Source organism: Drosophila arizonae, chromosome 2 (genome assembly GCF_054131065.1).
Source record: "Drosophila arizonae isolate 15081-1271.41 chromosome 2, UAZ_ARI_1.0, whole genome shotgun sequence".
In the NCBI taxonomy this organism is placed as follows: Eukaryota; Metazoa; Arthropoda; class Insecta; order Diptera; family Drosophilidae; genus Drosophila; species Drosophila arizonae.
In genome coordinates this window covers 17,553,374-17,573,246 of record NC_142922.1, presented here as the reverse complement: position 1 = coordinate 17,573,246, position 19,873 = coordinate 17,553,374, and the positions used below count along the sequence as shown (strand labels likewise).

At 36.9% G+C, this 19,873-nt stretch overlaps 1 protein-coding gene across 1 annotated transcript; it reads left to right on the top strand.

Moving 5' to 3' along the window:
* LOC108609076 (calaxin-like) lies at positions 1–1,278 on the top strand. The gene is made up of 4 exons (XM_018000764.2): positions 1–507; positions 577–684; positions 745–993; positions 1,057–1,278. Exons 1-3 carry the CDS (start codon positions 148–150, stop codon positions 937–939), a joined length of 663 nt encoding a protein of 220 aa, XP_017856253.1. The 5' UTR covers positions 1–147; the 3' UTR covers positions 940–993; positions 1,057–1,278.
* Positions 1,279–19,873: the final 18,595 nt, after the last annotated feature.

The following is a 19,873-nucleotide window of genomic DNA, read 5'->3' as shown; positions in this document are numbered from 1 at the left end:
GTTTGATAATATTGATTTAGCTCTGGGTACGCATACACAGTAACAGTACAGACTCACACATATACAGACCAATCACACAATACACCAAAAAACAGATATTTTACATACAGTAAAGGGCAGGCCGAGTACCACACAAAACACGCCAAGATGAACCGCATCGATACTACCATGGATGACATGGCCAACACCAAGTTCCTGACGGTCTACAGCAGTCTGATCAAACAGTTTACCGCGTCAACGGACTTTACCAACACCGAAGTTGTATGTCTTCTAATAATCTACTACAAGTTCGTGCAGGTCAATGGGCCAACCGCCAAGCAGATGAAAAAGAAGCAGATGTACAATTTATTTCTTGTGCTGTTTCGCATCTACGATATGACGATTATCGAGCGCATTCTGTTGAATATAACAGCTGATGTAGTGTACATTAGTCCAGAGGCCTGGATGAAGTTATTTTCCGTGTTCCTAAGCAAGAACTTGGATGAACGCATTCAGTTTGCCTACAAGGTGCTATACAATTGCCTGTTCAGTGAACTTTCTTATATATAGGATTATATTGTGTATTTGATAAGTCAGGTCTATACTACCTCCACGTCTGGCGTACTGAATCGTGAAACTGTCGGCATGGCAATCGACAATTTCTTTGTAGGCGAAGATGACGATGAAGTCAAGGAATTGCAGGCGGTACGTAGAAAACTAACATCTGAGCAAGCAGAATATACTATATGGCCAGATGCCTTACAGGATATGCTCGAGTATATATTCAACAAGTTTGATATGGACAAGGATGGTATTATCTCATATGAGGAATATTATGAGATTGTCAGTAATCAGCCGGTTCTCTTGGAGTTTCTCGGACAGATTTTTCCAGACCTGTCCGACATGACTGTTATTGCATATTGCACAAACATGTCCACGCTCTTTCCTGAAGAAGACTAATTATCTTAACTATTATCTTAATTTCTCAAATTTTAATGTACTTCCATGCATCTGGTATGTTTCAAGCTGCTCTACATAGATACTCCCTAATCGTACTCCCAAATCTCCTGATTGCAGCATATACGCTAGCACATAGATGTAGCCAATGTTGATTCTAAAGAATCGGGCAACTCTTAGGAATCAACAGAGACTAAAATTGTCCTAACTAGGATAGAGAATGTTAGGTAAGCAAAAATAAGAAGAACTTAAGCTGGTGTGTGATGATTGTCAATTTTAAATTTGATATATTGTAAAAATTAATAATGAATGTCAAAGAATTAAAAAAAGTGAATATTTAAATAGGTCTTTAAAAATTTTAATTCTCGACTGTTTTGGGTTGTCGTGTTTTTTTTTTTTTCGCTAATGAGAGAGCCGCAACGCAACATATGCGCAATCTATTCGTAATCTACTGCAGAAAGGACACAAGTGTTTTAAATGAGCTTCCCAGAAAGTATCCAAAGCAGAACAACAATGTAAAGTACTTTTCCATGAGGTATACACAAAAGTTAAAATTGCCTTTCGCGCTGTTGTCTTCATCCTTGTTTCTGCGAGTGCGGTTTTTGTTGTGTGTATGTGTGTGTATGTGTGTGTGTGCAGCTGTTTTTGTATAGTCTTGTTGCCGCGCTCATGTTCAACTCTTTCGCTAAATACCATAATGAGTCTGTGGGCTTATTTCTTTGTCTGTGTGTTGTCTCTCGGCAATGCGCGGGTAGCATTTGCTTTGCGGCTTTATAAAACAATTAAACGTGGCAACACATGTGGGCGTTACCCATAAAAAAAAGCATGACCGGAAACTTACTGCAACCGTAACGTAAGACAGCCAAAAAAATTTCTTTAATTAAATGCAAGAACCAAAAGGAAAAAAATAAATAAATAAAAATACAAATAAAATATTATTCATAACAAATGTTTGTGATATCATCGTTTTTCAAAAAATAAATCATTTAAATTGTTATTAATTTGCACGCAAATGGAGAACAGAACGGAGCAGAGGAGAATATGAAAGAGTTCGAGTAGATATTTCTCTCTATATATATATATATATATATATAAGCCTGCAAGCACCGAGGCTTATCAGGGCCTGGGAAACTTGACTCGCTTTAAAGTGATGGTCAAGCTGTAAAAGAGAAAGTAAAAGCGCTAGTACCGCCCATTGAATGGGGGCGTGACAGGGCACAGTCAACGACTTGGCTCATTAGGGCAACGGCTGATGTTAAGAGTGACGTTAAAAGAAGAGCACAGGGCGTAGCTCGTATTCTTGTTGCTGTTGGCTCATAAAAGACCAAAGACCAAAGGCAAAAGGCAAAAGGCTCAGAGGAGCACATGAAATGCGCCCACGACGCGACGTGCGGCCGTCTGTGAATCTTGACGTGATGATTGCGAGGCCACGAGTTCGAGGACCACTGGACTCGACCCAGCCTCAGCTTCAGTTCATCACGAGTTTGGCACTTGCCGTCGAGGGTCGTTGTGGTTGCTGTTGTTGTTGTTGTTGATGTTGTTGTAGCTGTTGCCCCTTCTGCATCAACACGCTGCCTCCTGTTGCACTGCAGCCGAACAGGTCGTGGAGCATGTTTGTGCAGTTCCACCAACAGTTTTTTCGGTCTTGTGCCTCGCTTATGTGTGTGCAAAAATAAAACTGAAAACTTAAAACAAAAAACTCTTTTCCTCACATTTGTATTCTTAACACACACGCACTCGCGCTCCCAGCTGTTCATTTTTGACGAGCAACTTTTCCATTTGCTGCAGTTTATCACTTCATGATTATTTTGGAGTGTGCGTTAATAAATTAAGGCGGAGATTAACGTGAATTTGCAACTGTATTCCTTTAGCTGCAACTTCGAGTTTGACCTAGTTGAAGACTTGGCATATTCATTATTTAATCTATCATCATATTCAATCTGTTAATTTCCTTTTGCCATCCAATTATAGGCAAATAGCTAAAACGAATATTAATTATCGCATTCAATACGCAGCTCACTGCAGAAATCGATATATTGCATAAGCAAACAATTCAAACCATAAAAATAAAAACAAATTGCCTTTTTAGAATTCAAAGTGCTCTGAGGGAGTGGCCTAATGTGTTGATGCCTGTAGGAAACCAGCGAAGGGATATCCGATTTGCATGCGCAGAGTGGAGGCATTACTTCTAACGATGATAATAATAATCAGATTGCCATAACGTCATCCTGCACGAATACATAGAGAGTGAGCGAGACTGAATGGACGGACTGAACGGCGGAGAAGAAGGCGGAGAGAAAGCAAAAGTGTCTGGCGGACGGGGTAAGGTAAGCGACCTGGAACCATTTTGATTGTCACATTGTCATCATCTGCATATTAAGTACAAGTGATTACACTTTCACGTATGCCCGCATCTGAGTTGACTACTCACACACAGACAAGCTCACGTGCACACATGTATTTAGATATACCCCTGGGAGGGGGGCGTAGGACACTGTGCATATGTCTTCAAAGGCGGGGCAGAGCTGCCGGTGTCGTGATGTGTGCAGCATTGAAATTTCGGCATTTAAATCTAACCAAGCAAAAGGAGACTGAAAAGGAAGAGAAAAACGTGGCGCAGGCCCCACCAAACAGACAAAGGCAACTGCCAGCAAGTATCTGTAAGATACAATGCATACATATGTAAGTATCTTTTGTTAACGAGCACACCCATTGCCGTCGCCATCGCCGTCGCCGTCGCCGTCGACGTTGCCGTTGCCCATGAAGAGCTGTGCGGGCAAATGTAAATGCTTTGCGAGCTTTGAAATCAAATCAATGCGTTTGATAGCAAAAACAACATCGGGGCTGTCTCCGCCTGTCGGTCCACAACAAAAGCTGAGTGTGCGAGGATATGTGCAAGCGATGAGTGGGAAACGGAATTCATTTGTGGCACGTGAAGCCTTTTGATTTTCCGCTACTTTTTGTTAACATGTGACTACAAGTTGCACACTTCAGTTGAATATTGCAGATAGCGCAGACTAAGCACGCACAGCTCTGTGGATAAGCAGAAGGTAGAGGATTTGCTATCTGTCGGGGGCTCGATAAATGCTTTCACTTGAAACATGAAAGTCGTCTCTCAAGTCGAAGGCGAAGACTTGTTAGATTTAAGATATAAAGTTTCTATTGCATTGGCACACTAGTATAAAGACTGCAATTAATTAGTCAATCGCTTTAAATGCAAATTGCTTGGATATTTCCTGACCATTTAAAGCCATCTTTTAAGGAACGCTTCATTTGGGCAGAGCGCCCTTATGCAAACGCCTTGGCAATTGGCCTAAGCTAATCAGAGCTGTGGCACAGCAACTGCAACAACAACAACAGCAGCAATAACAACAACAACAACAACAACATACAAACATTGTTCTACATCTATGTCTCTCTGGCTTGCGTCTACTTTTCAGGATTCCATTTCGATAGCATCGACATTAAACTGCAAATCCGCAGCAGCAATTGCCGCATGTAATGCTGATGTTGGCATTTTACGGCTACTTCGAATGGTGCTGCTGCTGCTGCCTCTGCTGCTGCTATTGCTGCTGCTGCTGCTGCTGCCACTTCTGCTGCTATTGCTGCTGCTGCTGGTGTTGTCATGGGCTCATGTTCTATATGCTGCAGCGACACCTTATGTGGCAACAAGGCAGTGTCCCCCGTATGCACACCAGCTGCCCCTAGCACGGCTTGTCTGCCAACTGACTGCACTTAGGAGCGTTGCATCAGATGCCCCTTTTGCCTAGTGCGATCAGTTGCTGCTGCTGCCGTTGTTGCTGTTGTGTATTTTTGCATTGTCGTCATCGTCAGCGACAGCAGCAGCAGTACCAGCAGCAGCAACGGCGACGGCGGCAGCAGCAGCAACAATACCAATGGCAACCATAAAATCCTTTGCAATCAGTTGCATACAACAAACACGTTTGCTGCTGCTTCCTCTAAACCACAGAGAACGCATGTGTGTATGTGTATGCCGTGTACACACACACAGGCACACACACACATGCAAGTAATCGAAATCCGTTGCTGTTGTCATGTCTCTCTGCAACTGCTGCTGCTTGCATAAGAAGCGACTTGTGCCAGTGCAACGAGAGGCCACATCCTAAGTATATTTTACTGTCTCTGTAGCCGTCTGCTCTCTGTATATTGGTGCTACGCTCATTCCGATTTCCCCCATACTCAGTGCGTTGCATATTCCAATCTTGTCTGCTGTTGCGTACACAAAACAATTTTCAACCATACGCAATTGGCTTTGCTGCAATTTACAGCTACCTCGTGCTTACAAATAATTTCGCATATGCAATTATCAGACAAGAAAGATTGAGAGACACAAAGGGAGACAGGAAGCAGATGGAGAGAAATAATTAATGAACAATGAAGCCCTAGGGGGCGTAAGACTTGCCTAGCACATTGACAGGGTTTCTTGAATGCTTTTCAGTTTCAATCTTAAATTAACTTTCTTTTGTAGCAGCATATTAATTATTAAACGATAAATAACACTTGGAAGGCAATGCGAATCAAAACATAAATATATTATTTAATTAATTATGTAAATTACTCTGGCAGCTGTTAAGATAATAATACATTCAGCAACTCATTTGATATAGAACAATGTGTGATTTATATGTCATTTGATATAGAACAATGAGTGATTTATATGTCTTAGATTAGAGATTATTGAACTTCAGTTCAGCTCAAGCATAAAAAAGAAAAATAAATGATATTTTCATCTACATAAAAACAATATGCCGAATTTCAGTATAAAATTATCGAATTTTTAAACAAAAATATGATTTCTGATTTTTATTTACAAACACAATATACACACAAATATATTATATATGAACCAACAACCGACATTTCAATTAATTTAATACAAAGTATTTGAAACTGCTACAAAAAGTAGGTTAAAATAAACTCACTTTTGCACATTCCAAAAATCTGTAAAATAAACCAACAATCACTTTCGATATGTCTCCTCAAATGGCCGGATAAAGCCAGTGGAGAGCCCGAATAAACGGTTGCCCATAGATTGTCAAATTCAATGCCATAAAAGAACCAGCAACGGGCAAACTTTTTGAATATTTAGGTAAAATATATGTAGCACAAAATATAGAAGAGTGTTAAAAAAAATATGGAGAAGAAGCACAGAAAATGTGGGACGCACACATACACACACATATACACGCAAAATGCTATCGGCGCGCATTCCCGATGCTCGCTTTTGTGAAAATGTCGAAATTTTTGTGCGCTTACCAAAATGTCACAACATCCGGCATGCCACATGCACTTGGCAAAGATTCAGGCTTAAGGACACACACACACAAAGAGAGATAGACAGGGAGGGTGACAGAGGGTGAGAGAGAGAGAGAGAGTGAAAAAGCGAAAACCTGCTGTGGCGTCACAGTTCATGTTCAGTGCGGATGTTAATCGGAACATGAACTGAGTGCCCAGAAATATGCAGCCAAGAGCGCTGGCTAACTGGGCTAACAAAGAACGTCTGCAATTTAAATTTAGAACAAAAAGAAAAAAAAAGAATATATATAAAGCAAGCATTCTTGAAGACGTATTTCATTTTCATAACTGGTGAACGCTTTCCGAGTAATTATTATTTGACAAGCATTTTAAGTATGCAGCAAGTTAAGACCATAATTAGAACCATCTCTTTTTCCAGACTGCAGACGACAGACGGCAGTCGATTTCAGACGTTGGCCCAGGCAACGTGGAAGTAACAGCCACTTATATAAAGACTCCCCAGTTGCCACGCCCACCCCCATACGCCCGCTTGCAACAATGGCGGTAGAACAAAGAGCGTTTCGAATCAGTTGCAGCTGCAATTATAATTTCAATTTTACGATTTTTGAAGTACATTTCTGGTTTGGCCAAAACAACACCAAGCTATTTAGTCTCTGTCTCCCCACTCTCCCTCTCCTCTCACTCTCTCTCCGTCTTTCCGCTGCCTGCTCCTTATGCGCGTTGTGTGCTGTGAAGTGCTTAGTTTTAATTCCAGCTGCACAAAACAAAGGCAACTGAAAACATAAGGAGCTGCTGGCTGCTGCTTGCCGCTTGCTGCTCGCAACGAGCCTGAACTATCATGAATAGTCCAGCATTGTTGAGCCATTTGTACAAAGTTTTTCTTATTTATTTTTCATTGCTCTACTTTCTCTCCTACTTTTTTTTTTTTATCTATATATAGTTTTTTTTTTTTTTATACTTAATTAGTGTAAGGAACTGGCTGGTTGCAAGCCAAGTCCATCTACGTGAGAGATTATTAAGAAAGTGCAATCAAAGTTATTTGTGGGGTTGCGGTTTGTTAAGTATTTTTCAATCAAGCTTGAACTACATACGGAAAACAAAACAAACAATTTTCTATGGTAATACTAAGAATATATGCCATGTACATGCTACATGCGGTGCAAGTAAAGTGGTTAAGATGACTGTCGACCCATTTTCATTGTTGTAATATCTACGAATAAAACATATATGAAATAAAATACATTAAATAAAATACTCTAAACTGACTGTTCTATTTAATTTTTAAAAATTTATTTCTATTGCAAAAATAATTTTTTTTTATAAAATGTAGTCTAGTTTATCAGCAAAAAATAGTTTTCACTATAGCTAGAGCTTATATTACTTATATAGAAAAGAGATTTTTCAAAAACTTACAAATATTTATAATTATTAATTATTATGTAAAGCTTGTAACACTTCAATTCTAGGGCAAAAATCGATACTTATAAATAATTTAAAGGATTTCGATAACTTGAGTTAGGGCAGCTGCATGACAAAAGCTGAATGCTACGAGACTCGATGTAAAATACACATTACCAAAGACTGAATATGAATTTAATGTTAATGAAATAGAAACATGTTTATGATTCACAGAAATTTAGTTTAGATCTTTTAGCGAATGTATGGCAGAAGTTAAATGTTCTGATACTGCATGATAGAAGCTGAATGATATGGCACTCGATGGATGGTATATCCATGAAACTTGTGGAAATATTGATCATAATTTGCTTGTTCAGAAAAAAGCATAGCCCCATGAATACCTCTGAAACTGTGGGCCAACTCTTCTGTGAATGTGACAAAAACTGAAAACAAAACTTGAAGCTTGAGCTAGGGCAGCTGCATGACAAAAGCTGAATGCTACAAGACTCGAAGTACTCTGAAGCTTGTGTAAGCCCTGACATAAGTTACATAAAGCACTTTAAATCTATAAGTCTAAAAATTTAGCACCACATCAAGCCATCAGTTGACCTCCAATCAATTTCGGTAAGTATACAGGATTTCGATAACTATTTATCGATTTCGATAACTATTTATCGATTTAGATAACTATTTATCGATTTCGATAACTATTTATCGATTTCGATAGCTATTTATCGATTTCGATAACTATTTATCGGTTTCGATAACTATTTACCGACATCTATAAAACATGTGGAGATACTGATAATTTGCTTGTTCAAGAAAAAAAGAGCATCATGAAGGCCTCTAATACTGTGGGCCAACTCTTCTATGCATATGGCAAAACTGAGTGAAGGCAGCTGCATGACAAAAGCTGAATGCTACGAGACTCGGTGTTAAGTACACCACTGCAAAGACTGAATTAAATGATGTTAATGAAATATAAAACATATTCATGATTCACAGAAATATAAATGCTCTTAGTTTATATCTTCTAGCGAATGTATGGCAGAAGTTAAATATTCGGAGACTGCATGACAGAAGCTGAATGATATGACACTCGATGGATGGTATATCCATGAAACTTGTGGAAATATTAATCATAATTTGCTTGTTCAGAAAAAAAGCATAGCCCCATGAATGCCTCTGATTATCGATTTCGATAACTACTTATCGATTTTTATAACTATTGATCGATTTCGATAACTATTTATCGTTTCGATAACTCCTTATCGATTTTGATAACTATTTACCGACATCTATAAAACATGTGGAAATACTGATACTATGAAGCTTATGTAAGCCCTGACATAAGTTACATAAAGCACTTTAAATCTATAAGTCTAAAAATTTAGCAACACATCAAGCCATCAGTTGACCCTCAAATCAATTTCGGGAAGTATACAGGATTTCGATAACTATTTATCGATTTCGATAACTAGTTATCGATTTCGATAACTAGTTATCGATTTCGATAACCACTTATCGATTTTTATGACTATTGATCGATTTCGATAACTATTGATCGATTTCGATAACTTTTTATCGATTTCGATAACTATGTATCGATTTCGATAGCTATTTATCGATTTCGATAACTATTTATCGGTTTCGATAACTATTTACCGACATCTATAAAACATGTGGAAATACTGATAATTTGCTTGTTCAAGAAAAAAAGGGCATCATGAAGGCCTCTAATACTGTGGGCCAACTCTTCTATGCATATGGCAAAACTGAGTGAAGGCAGCTACATGACAAAAGCTGAATGCTACGAGACTCGGTGTAAAGTACACCACTGCAAAGACTGAATTAAATGATGTTAATGAAATATAAAACATATTCATGATTCACAGAAATATAAATGCTCTTAGTTTAGATCTTCTAGCGAATGTATGGCAGAAGTTAAATATTCGGAGACTGCATGACAGAAGCTGAATGATATGACACTCGATGGATGGTATATCCATGAAACTTGTGGAAATATTGATCATAATTTGCTTGTTCAGAAAAAAAGCATAGCCCCATGAATGCCTCTGAAACTGTGGGCCAACCTTCTGTGATGTGACAAAAACTGCAAAATTTAGCAACACATCAAGCCATCAGTTGACCCTCAAATCAATTTCGGGAAGTATACAGGATTTCGATAACTATTTATCGATTTCGATAAGTATTTATCGATTTCGATAACTATTTATCGATTTCGATTACTATTTATCGGTTTCGATAACTAGTTATCGATTTCGGTAACTATTTATCGATTTTGATAACTATTTACCGACATCTATAAAACATGTGGAAATACTGATAATTTGCTTGTTCAAGAAAAAAAAAGCATCATGAAGGCCTCTAATACTGTGGGCCAACTCTTCTATGCATATGGCAAAACTGAGTGAAGGCAGCTGCATGACAAAAGCTGAATGCTACGAGACTCGGTGTAAAGTACGCCACTGCAAAGACTGAATTAAATGATGTTAATGAAATATAAAACATATTCATGATTCACAGAAATATAAATGCTCTTAGTTTAGATCTTCTAGCGAATGTATGGCAGAAGTTAAATATTCGGAGACTGCATGACAGAAGCTGAATGATATGACACTCGATGGATGGTATATCCATGAAACTTGTGGAAATATTGATCATAATTTGCTTGTTCAGAAAAAAGCATAGCCCCATGAATGCCTCTGAAACTGTGGGCCAACTCTTCTGTGAATGTGACAAAAACTGAAAACAAAACTTGAAGCTTGAGCTAGGGCAGCTGCATGACAAAAGCTGAATGCTAAAAGACTCGAAGTACTCTGAAGCTTGTGTAAGCCCTGACATAAGTTACATAAAGCACTTTAAATCTATAAGTCTAAAAATTTAGCACCACATCAAGCCATCAGTTGACCCTCAAATCAATTTCGGGAAGTATTCAGGATTTCGATAACTATTTATCGATTTCGATAACTGTTTATCGATTTCGATCACTATTTATCGATTTCGATAACTAGTTATCGATTTCGATAACTATTTATCGATTTTGATAACTATTTACCGACATCTATAAAACATGTGGAAATACTGATAATTTGCTTGTTCAAGAAAAAAAGAGCATCATGAAGGCCTCTAATCCTGTGGGCCAACTCTTCTATGCATATGGCAAAACTGAGTGAAGGCAGCTGCATGACAAAAGCTGAATGCTACGAGACTCGGTGTAAAGTACGCCACTGCAAAGACTGAATTAAATGATGTTAATGAAATATAAAACATATTCATGATTCACAGAAATATAAATGCTCTTAGTTTAGATCTTCTAGCGAATGTATGGCAGAAGTTAAATATTCGGAGACTGCATGACAGAAGCTGAATGATATGACACTCGATGGATGGTATATCCATGAAACTTGTGGAAATATTGATCATAATTTGCTTGTTCAGAAAAAAGCATAGCCCCATGAATGCCTCTGAAACTGTGGGCCAACTCTTCTGTGAATGTGACAAAAACTGAAAACAAAACTTGAAGCTTGAGCTAGGGCACCTGCATGACAAAAGCTAAATGCTACAAGAAGCTTGTGTAAGCCCTTGTGTAAGCCCTGACATAAGTTACATAAAGCACTTTAAATCTATAAGTCTAAAAATTAGCAACACATCAAGCCATCAGTTTACTCTTCAATCAATTTCGGTAAGTATACTGGATTTCGATAACTATTAATCGATTTCGATAGCTACTTATCAATTTCGATAACTATTTACTAACATCTATGAAACATGGAGAAATATTGATAAAGATCTTCTAGCGAATGTATGGCAGCAGTTAAATGTTCTGATACTGCATGACAGAAGCTGAATGATATGTCACTCGATGGATGGTATACCCATGAAACTTGTGGAAATATTAATCATAATTTGCTTGTTCAGAAAAAAGCATAGCCCCATGAATGCCTCTGAAACTGTGTGAAAACAAAACTTGAAACTTGAGCTAGGGCAGCTGAATGACAAAAGCTGAATGCTACAAGACTCGGTGTAAAGTACACCACTGCAAAGACTGAATTAAATGATGTTAATGAAATATAAAACATATTCATGATTCACAGAAATATAAATGCTCTTAGTTTAGATCTTCTAGCGAATGTATGGCAGAAGTTAAATATTCGGAGACTGCATGACAGAAGCTGAATGATATGACACTCGATGGATGGTATATCCATGAAACTTGTGGAAATATTGATCATAATTTGCTTGTTCAGAAAAAAGCATAGCCCCATGAATGCCTCTGAAACTGTAAGCCAACTCTTCTGTGAATGTGACAAAAACTGAAAACAAAACTTGAAGCTTGAGCTAGGGCAGCTGCATGACAAAAGCTGAATGCTACAAGACTCGAAGTACTCTGAAGCTTGTGTAAGCCCTGACATAAGTTACATAAAGCACTTTAAATCTATAAGTCTAAAAATTTAGCACCACATCAAGCCATCAGTTGACCTCCAATCAATTTCGGTAAGTATACAGGATTTCGATAACTATTTATCGATTTCGATAACTATTTATCGATTTCGATAACTATTTATCGATTTCGATAACTATTTATCGATTTCGATAACTATTTATCGATTTCGATAGCTATTTATCGATTTCGATAGCTATTTATCGGTTTCGATAACTATTTACCGACATCTATAAAACATGTGGAGATACTGATAATTTGCTTGTTCAAGAAAAAAAGAGCATCATGAAGGCCTCTAATACTGTGGGCCAACTCTTCTATGCATATGGCAAAACTGAGTGAAGGCAGCTGCATGACAAAAGCTGAATGCTACGAGACTCGGTGTTAAGTACACCACTGCAAAGACTGAATTAAATGATGTTAATGAAATATAAAACATATTCATGATTCACAGAAATATAAATGCTCTTAGTTTATATCTTCTAGCGAATGTATGGCAGAAGTTAAATATTCGGAGACTGCATGACAGAAGCTGAATGATATGACACTCGATGGATGGTATATCCATGAAACTTGTGGAAATATTGATCATAATTTGCTTGTTCAGAAAAAAAGCATAGCCCCATGAATGCCTCTGATTATCGATTTCGATAACTACTTATCGATTTTTATAACTATTGATCGATTTCGATAACTATTTATCGTTTCGATAACTCCTTATCGATTTTGATAACTATTTACCGACATCTATAAAACATGTGGAAATACTGATACTATGAAGCTTATGTAAGCCCTGACATAAGTTACATAAAGCACTTTAAATCTATAAGTCTAAAAATTTAGCACCACATCAAGCCATCAGTTGACCTCCAATCAATTTCGGTAAGTATACAGGATTTCGATAACTATTTATCGATTTCGATAACTATTTATCGATTTCGATAACTATTTATCGATTTCGATAGCTATTTATCGATTTCGATAACTATTTATCGGTTTCGATAACTATTTACCGACATCTATAAAACATGTGGAAATACTGATAATTTGCTTGTTCAAGAAAAAAAGAGCATCATGAAGGCCTCTAATCCTGTGGGCCAACTCTTCTATGCATATGGCAAAACTGAGTGAAGGCAGCTGCATGACAAAAGCTGAATGCTACGAGACTCGGTGTAAAGTACGCCACTGCAAAGACTGAATTAAATGATGTTAATGAAATATAAAACATATTCATGATTCACAGAAATATAAATGCTCTTAGTTTAGATCTTCTAGCGAATGTATGGCAGAAGTTAAATATTCGGAGACTGCATGACAGAAGCTGAATGATATGACACTCGATGGATGGTATATCCATGAAACTTGTGGAAATATTGATCATAATTTGCTTGTTCAGAAAAAAGCATAGCCCCATGAATGCCTCTGAAACTGTGGGCCAACTCTTCTGTGAATGTGACAAAAACTGAAAACAAAACTTGAAGCTTGAGCTAGGGCAGCTGCATGACAAAAGCTGAATGCTAAAAGACTCGAAGTACTCTGAAGCTTGTGTAAGCCCTGACATAAGTTACATAAAGCACTTTAAATCTATAAGTCTAAAAATTTAGCACCACATCAAGCCATCAATTGACCCCCCAATCAATGTCGGTAAGTATACAGGATTTCGATAACTATTTATCGATTTCGATAACTGTTTATCGGTTTCGATAACTATTAATCGTTTCGATAACTCCTTATCGATTTTGATAACTATTTACCGACATCTATAAAACATGTGGAAATACTGATAATTTGCTTGTTCAAGAAAAAAAGAGCATCATGAAGGCCTCTAATACTGTGGGCCAACTCTTCTATGCATATGGCAAAACTGAGTGAAGGCAGCTGCATGACAAAAGCTGAATGCTACGAAACTCGGTGTAAAGTACACCACTGCAAAGACTGAATTAAATGATGTTAATGAAATATAAAACATATTCATGATTCACAGAAATATAAATGCTCTTAGTTTAGATCTTCTAGCGAATGTATGGCAGAAGTTAAATATTCGGAGACTGCATGACAGAAGCTGAATGATATGACACTCGATGGATGGTATATCCATGAAACTTGTGGAAATATTGATCAGAATTTGTTTGTTCAGAAAAAAGCATAGCCCCATGAATGCCTCTGAAACTGTGGGCCAACTCTTCTGTGAATGTGACAAAAACTGAAAACAAAACTTGAAGCTTGAGCTAGGGCACCTGCATGACAAAAGCTGAATGCTACAAGAAGCTTGTGTAAGCCCTTGTGTAAGCCCTGACATAAGTTACATAAAGCACTTTAAATCTATAAGTCTAAAAATTAGCAACACATCAAGCCATCAGTTTACTCTTCAATCAATTTCGGTAAGTATACTGGATTTCGATAACTATTAATCGATTTCGATAGCTACTTATCAATTTCGATAACTATTTACTAACATCTATGAAACATGGAGAAATATTGATAAAGATCTTCTAGCGAATGTATGTCAGCAGTTAAATGTTCTGATACTGCATGACAGAAGCTGAATGATATGACACTCGATGGATGGTATACCCATGAAACTTGTGGAAATATTAATCATAATTTGCTTGTTCAGAAAAAAGCATAGCCCCATGAATGCCTCTGAAACTGTGTGAAAACAAAACTTGAAACTTGAGCTAGGGCAGCTGAATGACAAAAGCTGAATGCTACAAGACTCGGTGTAAAGTACACCACTGCAAAGACTGAATTAAATGATGTTAATGAAATATAAAACATATTCATGATTCACAGAAATATAAATGCTCTTAGTTTAGATCTTCTAGCGAATGTATGGCAGAAGTTAAATATTCGGAGACTGCATGACAGAAGCTGAATGATATGACACTCGATGGATGGTATATCCATGAAACTTGTGGAAATATTGATCATAATTTGCTTGTTCAGAAAAAAGCATAGCCCCATGAATGCCTCTGATTATCGATTTCGATAACTACTTATCGATTTTTATAACTATTGATCGATTTCGATAACTATTTATCGTTTCGATAACTCCTTATCGATTTTGATAACTATTTACCGACATCTATAAAACATGTGGAAATACTGATACTATGAAGCTTATGTAAGCCCTGACATAAGTTACATAAAGCACTTTAAATCTATAAGTCTAAAAATTTAGCAACACATCAAGCCATCAGTTGACCCTCAAATCAATTTCGGGAAGTATACAGGATTTCGATAACTATTTATCGATTTCGATAGCTAGTTATCGATTTCGATAACTAGTTATCGATTTCGATAACTACTTATCGATTTTTATGACTATTGATCGATTTCGATAACTATTGATCGATTTCGATAACTATTTATCGATTTTGATAACTATTTACCGACATCTATAAAACATGTGGAAATACTGATAATTTGCTTGTTCAAGAAAAAAGAGCATCATGAAGGCCTCTAATACTGTGGGCCAACTCTTCTATGCATATGGCAAAACTGAGTGAAGGCAGCTACATGACAAAAGCTGAATGCTACGAGACTCGGTGTAAAGTACACCACTGCAAAGACTGAATTAAATGATGTTAATGAAATATAAAACATATTCATGATTCACAGAAATATAAATGCTCTTAGTTTAGATCTTCTAGCGAATGTATGGCAGAAGTTAAATATTCGGAGACTGCATGACAGAAGCTGAATGATATGACACTCGATGGATGGTATATCCATGAAACTTGTGGAAATATTGATCATAATTTGCTTGTTCAGAAAAAAGCATAGCCCCATGAATGCCTCTGAAACTGTGGGCCAACTCTTCTGTGAATGTGACAAAAACTGAAAACAAAACTTGAAGCTTGAGCTAGGGCAGCTGCATGACAAAAGCTGAATGCTACAAGACTCGAAGTACTCTGAAGCTTGTGTAAGCCCTGACATAAGTTACATAAAGCACTTTAAATCTATAAGTCTAAAAATTTAGCACCACATCAAGCCATCAGTTGACCTCCAATCAATTTCGGTAAGTATACAGGATTTCGATAACTATTTATCGATTTCGATAACTATTTATCGATTTCGATAACTATTTATCGATTTCGATAGCTATTTATCGATTTCGATAGCTATTTATCGATTTCGATAACTATTTATCGGTTTCGATAACTATTTACCGACATCTATAAAACATGTGGAGATACTGATAATTTGCTTGTTCAAGAAAAAAAGAGCATCATGAAGGCCTCTAATACTGTGGGCCAACTCTTCTATGCATATGGCAAAACTGAGTGAAGGCAGCTACATGACAAAAGCTGAATGCTACGAGGCTCGGTGTAAAGTACACCACTGCAAAGACTGAATTAAATGATGTTAATGAAATATAAAACATATTCATGATTCACAGAAATATAAATGCTCTTAGTTTAGATCTTCTAGCGAATGTATGGCAGAAGTTAAATATTCGGAGACTGCATGACAGAAGCTGAATGATATGACACTCGATGGATGGTATATCCATGAAACTTGTGGAAATATTGATCATAATTTGCTTGTTCAGAAAAAAAGCATAGCCCCATGAATGCCTCTGAAACTGTGGGCCAACCTTCTGTGATGTGACAAAAACTGCAAAATTTAGCAACACATCAAGCCATCAGTTGACCCTCAAATCAATTTCGGGAAGTATACAGGATTTCGATAACTATTTATCGATTTCGATTACTATTTATCGATTTCGATTACTATTTATCGATTTCGATAACTGTTATCGATTTCGGTAACTATTTATCGATTTTGATAACTATTTACCGACATCTATAAAACATGTGGAAATACTGATAATTTGCTTGTTCAAGAAAAAAAAAGCATCATGAAGGCCTCTAATACTGTGGGCCAACTCTTCTATGCATATGGCAAAACTGAGTGAAGGCAGCTGCATGACAAAAGCTGAATGCTACGAGACTCGGTGTAAAGTACGCCACTGCAAAGACTGAATTAAATGATGTTAATGAAATATAAAACATATTCATGATTCACAGAAATATAAATGCTCTTAGTTTAGATCTTCTAGCGAATGTATGGCAGAAGTTAAATATTCGGAGACTGCATGACAGAAGCTGAATGATATGACACTCGATGGATGGTATATCCATGAAACTTGTGGAAATATTGATCATAATTTGCTTGTTCAGAAAAAAGCATAGCCCCATGAATGCCTCTGAAACTGTGTGAAAACAAAACTTGAAACTTGAGCTAGGGCAGCTGAATGACAAAAGCTGAATGCTACAAGACTCGGTGTAAAGTACACCACTGCAAAGACTGAATTAAATGATGTTAATGAAATATAAAACATATTCATGATTCACAGAAATATAAATGCTCTTAGTTTAGATCTTCTAGCGAATGTATGGCAGAAGTTAAATATTCGGAGACTGCATGACAGAAGCTGAATGATATGACACTCGATGGATGGTATATCCATGAAACTTGTGGAAATATTGATCATAATTTGCTTGTTCAGAAAAAAGCATAGCCCCATGAATGCCTCTGATTATCGATTTCGATAACTACTTATCGATTTTTATAACTATTGATCGATTTCGATAACTATTTATCGTTTCGATAACTCCTTATCGATTTTGATAACTATTTACCGACATCTATAAAACATGTGGAAATACTGATACTATGAAGCTTATGTAAGCCCTGACATAAGTTACATAAAGCACTTTAAATCTATAAGTCTAAAAATTTAGCAACACATCAAGCCATCAGTTGACCCTCAAATCAATTTCGGGAAGTATACAGGATTTCGATAACTATTTATCGATTTCGATAGCTAGTTATCGATTTCGATAACTAGTTATCGATTTCGATAACTACTTATCGATTTTTATGACTATTGATCGATTTCGATAACTATTGATCGATTTCGATAACTATTTATCGATTTTGATAACTATTTACCGACATCTATAAAACATGTGGAAATACTGATAATTTGCTTGTTCAAGAAAAAAGAGCATCATGAAGGCCTCTAATACTGTGGGCCAACTCTTCTATGCATATGGCAAAACTGAGTGAAGGCAGCTACATGACAAAAGCTGAATGCTACGAGACTCGGTGTAAAGTACACCACTGCAAAGACTGAATTAAATGATGTTAATGAAATATAAAACATATTCATGATTCACAGAAATATAAATGCTCTTAGTTTAGATCTTCTAGCGAATGTATGGCAGAAGTTAAATATTCGGAGACTGCATGACAGAAGCTGAATGATATGACACTCGATGGATGGTATATCCATGAAACTTGTGGAAATATTGATCATAATTTGCTTGTTCAGAAAAAAGCATAGCCCCATGAATGCCTCTGAAACTGTGGGCCAACTCTTCTGTGAATGTGACAAAAACTGAAAACAAAACTTGAAGCTTGAGCTAGGGCAGCTGCATGACAAAAGCTGAATGCTACAAGACTCGAAGTACTCTGAAGCTTGTGTAAGCCCTGACATAAGTTACATAAAGCACTTTAAATCTATAAGTCTAAAAATTTAGCACCACATCAAGCCATCAGTTGACCTCCAATCAATTTCGGTAAGTATACAGGATTTCGATAACTATTTATCGATTTCGATAACTATTTATCGATTTCGATAACTATTTATCGATTTCGATAGCTATTTATCGATTTCGATAGCTATTTATCGATTTCGATAACTATTTATCGGTTTCGATAACTATTTACCGACATCTATAAAACATGTGGAGATACTGATAATTTGCTTGTTCAAGAAAAAAAGAGCATCATGAAGGCCTCTAATACTGTGGGCCAACTCTTCTATGCATATGGCAAAACTGAGTGAAGGCAGCTACATGACAAAAGCTGAATGCTACGAGGCTCGGTGTAAAGTACACCACTGCAAAGACTGAATTAAATGATGTTAATGAAATATAAAACATATTCATGATTCACAGAAATATAAATGCTCTTAGTTTAGATCTTCTAGCGAATGTATGGCAGAAGTTAAATATTCGGAGACTGCATGACAGAAGCTGAATGATATGACACTCGATGGATGGTATATCCATGAAACTTGTGGAAATATTGATCATAATTTGCTTGTTCAGAAAAAAAGCATAGCCCCATGAATGCCTCTGAAACTGTGGGCCAACCTTCTGTGATGTGACAAAAACTGCAAAATTTAGCAACACATCAAGCCATCAGTTGACCCTCAAATCAATTTCGGGAAGTATACAGGATTTCGATAACTATTTATCGATTTCGATTACTATTTATCGATTTCGATTACTATTTATCGATTTCGATAACTGTTATCGATTTCGGTAACTATTTATCGATTTTGATAACTATTTACCGACATCTATAAAACATGTGGAAATACTGATAATTTGCTTGTTCAAGAAAAAAAAAGCATCATGAAGGCCTCTAATACTGTGGGCCAACTCTTCTATGCATATGGCAAAACTGAGTGAAGGCAGCTGCATGACAAAAGCTGAATGCTACGAGACTCGGTGTAAAGTACGCCACTGCAAAGACTGAATTAAATGATGTTAATGAAATATAAAACATATTCATGATTCACAGAAATATAAATGCTCTTAGTTTAGATCTTCTAGCGAATGTATGGCAGAAGTTAAATATTCGGAGACTGCATGACAGAAGCTGAATGATATGACACTCGATGGATGGTATATCCATGAAACTTGTGGAAATATTGATCATAATTTGCTTGTTCAGAAAAAAGCATAGCCCCATGAATGCCTCTGAAACTGTGGGCCA